This window comes from Pelophylax lessonae (genome assembly GCF_965119305.1).
Source record: "Pelophylax lessonae genome assembly, chromosome: 7".
Lineage (NCBI taxonomy): Eukaryota > Metazoa > Chordata > Amphibia > Anura > Ranidae > Pelophylax > Pelophylax lessonae.
The window spans coordinates 235430606-235439482 of record NC_138774.1 but is presented as its reverse complement, the minus strand read 5'-3'; the positions used below and the strand labels follow the sequence as shown (position 1 = coordinate 235439482).

The window sequence follows — 8877 nt, the reverse complement described above, 5'->3', positions numbered from 1 at the left end:
CAGAACAAACTGTACTCCTGTGATCCATAGGAAATGTACAGCCAAACAAGCTTTGGCTGTACGTCTCCTTTAAGATAAAAAAATACCTTCTGTGGGCAGCAGCTCCCCTCAGTCACCCAAATACTTACCTGAACCATCTTTATCCAGCGATGTTGCATGAGTGTCTAAGTTGCCTGGGACTCCCCTCCTAATGGCTAAGACAGCAGTGTGGCGCGATTGGCTCCTGCTGCTGTCAATCAAAATCATTCAGCCAATCAGGAGAGAGAGAGCAGGGCTGGGTCGCGGCTCCATGTCTGAATGGACACAGGGAGTTGTGACTCGGCCCAGGTGCCCCCATAACAAGCTGCTTACTAGGGGGGCACTGAACAGGAGGCAGGGGCACAAAAGAGGGACCTGAGAAGAAGAGGATCTGGGCTGCTCTGTGCAAAACCACTGCACAGAGCAGGTAAGTATAACATGTTATTTAAAAAAATGTGAGTTTTACACTGTAAGGAAATGAAACAAGAAATCAGGTCACAGTATACTTCCTCATTTTCTCTCTACATATTTTATAAACAGGTCCTCAGCAGTGGAGTGAAGAAAGAGCTGCATTCGTGAAGAAAGTACAGTGATTTTGTTTTGCATTTTATTCTTAGATATTGCCAAGCATGGAGAAGTATAAGGATCTGTCTGATGCGGAGCTCATAAAAGTCCTGCGGGATTTCAAAATACCTCATGGACCCGTTGTTGGTATGTTGAATTCTATCTCCTCCAGCAGTGAACCGTGGCACTATTGTCACTATATAGAATTTATTTGAAGTTAAAATGGTGAATACAATTATAGAATGGATGTATATTAGTTTATTTGCACAAAAAAAGTTTTAAGATAAATTATGATGATTTTATCAAACATTTTTCAAAAGCTTCTATGTTTGTGTACGCAGTTAAAAGAAATGCTAGTTTCAAAGTGGTTTCTCCCCATTGATTAGACATACTGCATATTCTGCAGCCCATCAGATGACACCTCAGAAGGAAAGGAACGTAACTTTGAATAATCCGAATAAATTAAGGGTGGTTCTAAAGTCTAAACAGTTTTTTACCCTTCTGCATTCCCTGCATTAGGGTAAAAAATGTTTAGGCATCAGTACCCCCCCCATTTACTTACCTGAGCCCTTTATTCAATCCAGCGCTGTGCATGTCTGCAGCTCTTCTCTCCCTTCACTTCCAGGTCTCCCTGGCTTTGCTTGGGCATCGGGAGCCATTGGCTTCTACTGCTGTCAATCAAAGCCATTGACGAGAAGGAGGGTCTAAAATTGTCTGTGTCAATGGAGGCAGCAACGGCTTCACACAAGTGCCCCCATGGAAAGCGGCTTCCCATGGGGGTACTGAACAGAGAGGGGGAGCCAGGAGCGTTGGCGGGGGACCCAGGAAGAGGAGGTTTGGGGCCGCACTGTGCAATTCCATTGCACAGAGCAGGTAAGTTTAAAACTTGTATTTTTGTTTTAAAATTTTCCTTTAATTAAAAAAAAAAGTAAAACTTTACAATGTGCTGAAACAGTTTGTCTCACCGCCCAGAAAAATGGACACCAGCCTGAATGCTAAAATGGATAATTTTTGCATGCAGAAAGTGTAAACAGGCCCTAAAGAAAACTAAAATTCTCTGAGACTGTTTTTAGTGGGTAAGACCTCTGTTAAGTTTTTATTGCTTTCTGTGTCCTCAATGCAGAGATTACCCCCTCAATTCCTTGACCAGTGACACCAGGACAAGAAATGAGAGACTGTGATTGTCACTGCTGAAGGAAGATGCAGAGCATATAAAGCTGAACTCCAGGAGTTTAGGCACTTTGTAAAATGTACTAGCTTACTACTAGTTAAAGAGTATTTTCACCCCCTCCCGCCTATTTTTTTTTCTCCCCTGCTTACGTAATGCTGGGCTGCCCACACTACAGATACTCACCCACAAAGAGGATCCAACATTCTCCTGATTAAATCCTCGTCTCCGCAGCTGCTTCCGGGTCCCACACTGCCATGTTCATCTGTAACATCATCCGGGTTCTGCCACAGCCCACTGATGACGTGCCGATAGGCCCGCCCCCCCTCCTCTGTTTGTGAATGGGGCAATCCCGCTGCCTCCTGGAGGCACTGACGTCATTTGCCTAGATGGATGACAGAGAATGGGGGGGGGGGGCCCAACCTAAATAAAGCGGTTGTAAGGGGCCCCAACCTAAATAAAGCGTTGTAAAGGCTAAAGGTTTTTTAACTTCATGCATTCTATGCTTAAAGCTAAAAAATCTGTGTGCTGCTTCCCCCACAGCCCCCCTAATACTTACTTGAGCCCCTCTGGATCCTGCGATGTGTACAGAAGCCTCAGCTGTCCCGGGTCTCTCTCTCCTCATTGGCTGAGTCACTGCTGTCAATCAAAAGCAGTAAGCCAATGAGGGGAGAAAGGCTGTGGGGCTGAGACGCGGCTCGATGTGTCTAATGGAGGCATAGAACGAGGCTCAGGAGCGAGGACACACCAGTGCCCCCATAGCAAGCGGCTTGCTATTGGGGGCACTGGTCAAGGGGGAGGTGCCAAGAGCGCCAGCGGGGAATTCGAGAATCAGGGGATCTGGGCTGCTGACCTGTTTGTTTTAAAAAAAACAAACCCTTAGAATCACTTAAAAAAAAAAAAAAAAAACAGTAAACCAAAAAAAAAGAACCCTGAGAGGCAGTGGAGCCAAGTCAATGGAATGGGTAAAGATCCACTTTAAATAAGTCTAACGAGGCGCATGCCATCTTGTGGACTTCTCTCTTTTATTTACAATTGGCATTTTACTAAGCAGCGGGAGAACAGCTATCACTATGTTTCTGGGGCTCCGACCGAAGGTACATCCTCTTCTTACACACAGCAGTGTTGTCCACCCCTCCCCTGTGCTGTTCATTCATGGAAGGCTTTGTATATTGTGAATGGGTTCTGTGATTGGGCAGGAGGGGCGAGGAGGCAAATCGTCTATCATCTGAGCACCAGAACTATAGAGATAGCTATGCTCCTGGTGCCATGTAAATTGGAAATTAAAGAGAGAGTTTTTGGACATAACCCATGGTAATCCAGGCACATTTTGCAAAGTGACTGAATTCCTAGAGTTCAGCTTTTAAGCCACACACAATGAAAATTTGTTAGAATTTAAGTGCCACATCCCTGAATTAGGACTAACATCAAGATTACACTATGGTATTGCCATGGTACTTAAAGCACAGCATACATTTTACTGTTTAAAAAAATAAAATAAAAAATTGTTAGAAACATTAATATGATTTTCATGACACACTACAAAATACATCATGATAGTGAAAAGTATAAAAAGGGTCAGCGTTAGTACTGCTGTATATTCGAATATCATAGTCTTTACGGCTCAACCCGTTTCTTGGAGATTGTCCTCTTCATCAGAGCCACCGATATAGACTTTATACCCTAAATTATCAGTAATAACATTTTGAACATTTGCTTAACCACTTTACCACCGGAGGATTTTGCTGTCTTCCGTCCAGGCCACTTTTTGCGATTCGGCGCTGTGCGAATTTAACTGACAATTGCGCGGTCGTGCGACGCTGTACACAAACTAAATTTATGTCCTTTTTTTCCCACAAACAGAGCTTTCTTTGGGTGGTATTTGATCACCTGTGCGATTTTTACTTTTTGCGCTATAAACAAAAAAAGAGCGTTTATTTTGAAAAAATAACAATATTTTTCACATTTTTTTATATGAAATTCCCCCCCCCCCCCCCCCCCCCAAAATGTAAAAATCAAATTTTTTTAAAATTTTTGGCCAATTTGTTTTCTGCTACCTATGTTTGGTAGAAAAAATCACGATAAGCGTATTTTGATTGGTTTGCGCAAAAGTTATTGCGTTTACTAACTACGGGAAAGATTTCTGTCATTTTTGGTGGGTTTTTTTTTAACGTGTAATGGCGGCGATCTGCGATTTTTTTTGCGGGACTGCGACATTTCGGCGGACAGATCGGACCCTTGACTGACATTTTTGACACTTTTGGGGGTACCAGTGACATTACTGCAGTAATCAGTGCTATATATATATATGCACTATTACTGTAAAAATGACACTGGCAGTGAAGGGGTTAATTTTATTGGAGAGGGAGGGGTTAATGTATGCCTGGTGCTTACTGACGTGTGGGGGGGGAGGTGACTTTGTGAGACAGGGACAGATCGGATGTCCAGCTATGCTGAACACTCCGATCTGTCACTCCCTGTCACTATGGAGATCCGCCCGCTGTGTTTACACACAGCGGGCGGATCTCCAGACTCGATCCCCGACGATCGGGTAAGAGCAGTGGCGATCGCCGCTGCTCCTCCCCTGGCCCGACTCCGGCTGTGAATGAAAACAGCGGGAGCGCGCCTCCGGCGGCGCGCGAGCGCCGCCTACAGGGGGAGGAGTCCAGCGACGTAGGTCTACGTCGCTGGACGGGATCGTGGCAAAGTGCCGCAGTAGCCTCCATGTGAGCGGAGGTAAAGTGGTTAATGAATATACTACCACCTGTTGCAATAAAGTTCTCCCATATGTCTAAAAGAAGGGGGGGAGGAAATGAGAGGGGGGGGGATCCACGGGTATCTGTGTGTGTATACTATATATATACATACATACATACAGGGGTTCCCCGTGGCCCTCAGGCGGCTTGCCTCCTTAGATCCTTCCTCCCTCTCTCCCTATTTTCCTTCCTCTTCCCTCTCTTTTCCTTTTCACCTTTCCTTGATTTTAGGCCAGACAGATGTACTAATCTTTCCACACACAAAATACAAAGAAATGCGTCTATATTTCTGGATCTGTCACCTTCTAAGGGAGAGCTCAGCACTTCCTGTCTTTGTGGCATTTTGTCATTGGGACAGGAATCTGGAATCAATCTCCCCAATAGTCTATGACTGCCACATGAAGCATGCCACCAGTCTTCCAAAAGTTCCAAATGCTTTTCATTGACATACATATCCCAACAAGCAAGGCTATATTTGAATTACCCAGTAAAAAAAAGAGTAATACTGGTATCTCCCAATAAAACAAATGTTCCAAAAGTGTATAGTTATGACCCTTATCAAAATGCTCATAGGAAATTAAAAGTCTATAAGGGAAATCACATTTCAACAGAGGAAAAATGGGAATGCTTTAGGAACATATTAGGCAAAGGCATCTTGCAGTGCATTCCTATGGGAAATAAATTTAGAAGAGACAAAGCCAAACCTGGCTGGTTAAACCGTAGCGTCAAAAAACTTATTAGGGGAAAAAAATTGGCCTTCAAGAAGTATAAATCAGAGGGCACAGTATCGACTTTCGAGCAATACAAGGAGGCAAATAAGAAAAGTAAACAAGAAATCAAGATGGCTAAAATCAACTTTGAGAGACAAATAGCAAAGGATAGTAAAAAAAACCCAAAGAAATTCTTTAAATATATCAACAGCAAAAAAACTAGGGCAGAGCATATTGCACACATAATTAACAATGATGGGAGGATGGTTACAGAGGACACTGAAAAAGCAACCGTGCTGAATGCTTTTTTCTCGTCAGTCTTTACACAGGAAACGGAGGGGTACACTGACCAGGACTGTTTGGTTAGTAGTAATACACAGGACTTGCCACTATGGCTAACAGAGGGTGAAATCAGGGAAAGGCTGGATAAACTTAACACAAACAAATCACCAGGCCCGGATGGCGTACATCCGAGAGTGCTCGAGGAACTCAGTAAGGTTATATCCAGACCACTGTTCCTGATCTTTGCTAACAGTATTAGGACAGGAGATGTACCAGGGGATTGGAAGAAAGCTAACGTGATTCCGATATTCAAAAAGGGCCAGAGGCATATCCCGGGAAATTATAGGCCTGTCAGTTTGACATCAATAGTATGTAAACTTCTGGAGGGGATGATAAGGGACTATATCGTAGAGTTTGCTAAAGACAACAACATCATCAGCAGTAATCAGCACGGGTTTACAAATGGGCTTTCTTGTCAAACCAATCTATTAACATTCTATGAGGAGGTGAGCTGTGAGCTAGATAGGGGGAGACCAGTGGATGTGGTGTACTTGGATTTCGCTAAGGCGTTTTATACAGTTCCCCACAAGCGCTTAATTTATAAAATAAGGTCTGCAGGTATCGACAGCAGGGTTTGCTCTTGGATACGGAATTGGCTTAAAGGGCGTGTCCAAAGGGTGGTAATAAACAGCGCATACTCAGACTGGTCTGAGGTAGTAAGCGGGGTGCCCCAGGGCTCAGTCCTGGGACCAACCTTGTTCAATTTATTCATAAACAACATTGAGGTCGGGATCAGTAGTTCGATATCAGTTTTTGCAGATGACACAAAATTGGCCAGGGCAATAACTGCACAGCATGAAGCAGATATCCTACAGAATGACCTGGACAAAATTACAGAGTGGGCAACGACATGGCAAATGAGGTTTAACGTGGAGAAGTGTAAGGTTTTGCACTTGGGGACTAAAAACATAAAAACACAATACACGTTAGGAGGGGAACCCTTGGGGGAATCAAAAATGGAGAAGGATCTGGGAGTCTTGGTTGATGATAGATTAGGCAACAGCATGCAATGTCAAGCGGCAGCTGCCAAAGCCAGCAGAATATTGGCATGCATAAAGAAAGGGATGTATTCCAGAGATAAGACTATAATCCTTCCACTTTATAAAACTCTGGTCCGACCGCATCTGGAGTATTCTGTCCAGTTCTGGTCGCCAGTCCTCAGGAGGGATGTGTTGGAGCTGGAGAGAGTCCAGAGAAGGGCAACTAAACTAATTAGGGGATTGGAGGACCTTGACTATGAAGAGCGTCTACAATCACTCGATTTATTCTCCCTGGAGAAGAGACGTCTGAGGGGGGACATGATAGCAATTTATAAATATCTTAATGGGGATCCCAGCTTAGAAGAAAAGCTGTTCATTCGAAGGGATTGCATGAGGACTCGAGGGCATACAATGCGATTAGAGGAGAAGCGTTTTAACCTCATGCAACGTGGGGGGTTCTTTACTGTTAGGGCTACAAGATTGTGGAATTCTCTACCACAAGAGGTGGTTTCTGCGGGTAGTATGGTGGCTTTCAAAAGACTCTTAGACTTACATCTCAAGGATCAGAACATTCAGGGGTATGTGAGATGATTACAGCCACACACACCTACACAGGTTGAACTGGATGGACTATTGTCTTTATTCAACCTCACCTACTATGTAACTATGTAACAGCGTTTGCAGCCTCTCCTTCAGACAGGATCAGGCATACTTCCCACCAACGATCATGTTAACAGGAAGGAGGGAGAGAACGCGCCACTGTCTTAAGTATAGTATACAGGAAAAAAGTATAAAGGTGAAATAGTAAGGTAATGCACTCACATAAGAAAAAGTGGGCACTACGTATCTATAATCTGTGGAGTGTCCAGCAGGTGGTAATCTCTCCAGTGGAGAGGAATAGGAGAAAAACTGAAAAAAAAAAAGAGAGAGCGCACCATTCTCTGTGTAGAATTTGTTTTAAAAAACAAAATAGTGAATAGATGAACAATATTGCACTTACATATGGTTGATAAAGACACTGCATTAATAAAAGGCTTCAGTGGGTGGCATAATTCTTTGGTCCCAATAGGTGGCATAGTGGAGGATGGTAAGCTTCTCTAGTGGAGAAGCAGTGCTGGGCAACCAGGAAGAGCTGGCTGTGGGTGTGCAGATGGGTCTGCTATCGACTGCATGGAAGCAACTCCCATCCGGGATAGCCGCTGCGATGACATCACACATATATGTGAATTGGTGTAGCAACGCATTTCAGGACGGAGCCCCCTTTGTCATGCCTCAGTCTCAAGATGCCATGCCCATCTGCGTGAATGCGTGACATCATCATAGCTGCTTTGCTGATCTGAAGTTACATCATAGCTTTTCCTGGTTGCCCAGCACTGCTTTCTGTAAGGCCGTCTTTATCAAACATATGTGAGTGCAATATTGCTCATTTTCTCCCCAAATCATTTTTTAATAAATACTGCCCTGAGAGTGGTGCGCTCTTGCTTTGTTTTTGTTGTTTTTCTCCAATTCATGTCTATTGGATAGATTGCCACCTGCTGGACACTTCACAGATTATAGCATTACCTTATTATTTCACCTTTTTCTTTTCAAATTTTTTATTTAGGAAAGGAAGGCAGTTTTTCGTATTCTACAGGTGACAAGACACAAAAAAGAAAAAACTTAGCCGTAGGTACAAAAAGTGTCCACCAACATCTGATATCCAAAGCTATAATAGAAGTCAGAGAAATGTAATGAATAATATGTTTAGACTAGACAAGAACACAAACCATTTATTCACGTATACTATACTTAGGCAGTGGCACATTCTCTTCCTCCTTCCTTTCTTTTTCCAAATGCTTTTGAAACCTACTGTAATCTTTCACTCAAAGCATTTGAAAAATCTTGTGTACCTATATACAATGAGTGGACTTAATCAAAACTAAATTAATAAATATATGAAGAGGAGAAGAGTCTATGGAGAATTTAGGAGGATGGGGACAAGTTTGGGTGCTATGTGACAGATTATGTGTTAACATGTAATGCTATGCGTTTCACCGCAACCATAAAAAAAGGAAAGACTTGATTGTGAAAGATCCTGGTCTGAGTCCTCCTTTTACATAAAGATGATATTCTTCTACTAAGCAGTGTGGAGACCTCTTGTCTTACTGTGTATTGCTAAATGTAGAAGATCTGGATGCTTCCTTCGGTGGATCAACCCTTATAAAAGTTACAAATTAATGTTGCTGGGAAGCATTGTGAGTTATTGGCTTATACTGTGGTTTTGTAAAGTTGAGGTCTTAAAGCAGAGCTCCACCAAAAGGGCCAAGTTTGCTTGCACCCCCACTGCCATATTTGCCACT

General features: G+C 43.2%; 1 protein-coding gene across 1 annotated transcript in view; it reads left to right on the top strand.

Moving 5' to 3' along the window:
* Window positions 1–647: 647 nt before the first annotated feature.
* EMD (emerin) overlaps window positions 648–8877 on the top strand; it is a gene marked incomplete at its 5' end in the record, with an annotated part of 87990 nt that continues 79760 nt past the window's right edge. Inside the window, one exon of the mRNA XM_082264231.1 lies at window positions 648–729. Coding sequence (XP_082120357.1) covers window positions 648–729 — 82 coding nt within the window. The remainder of the gene's footprint in view (window positions 730–8877) is intronic.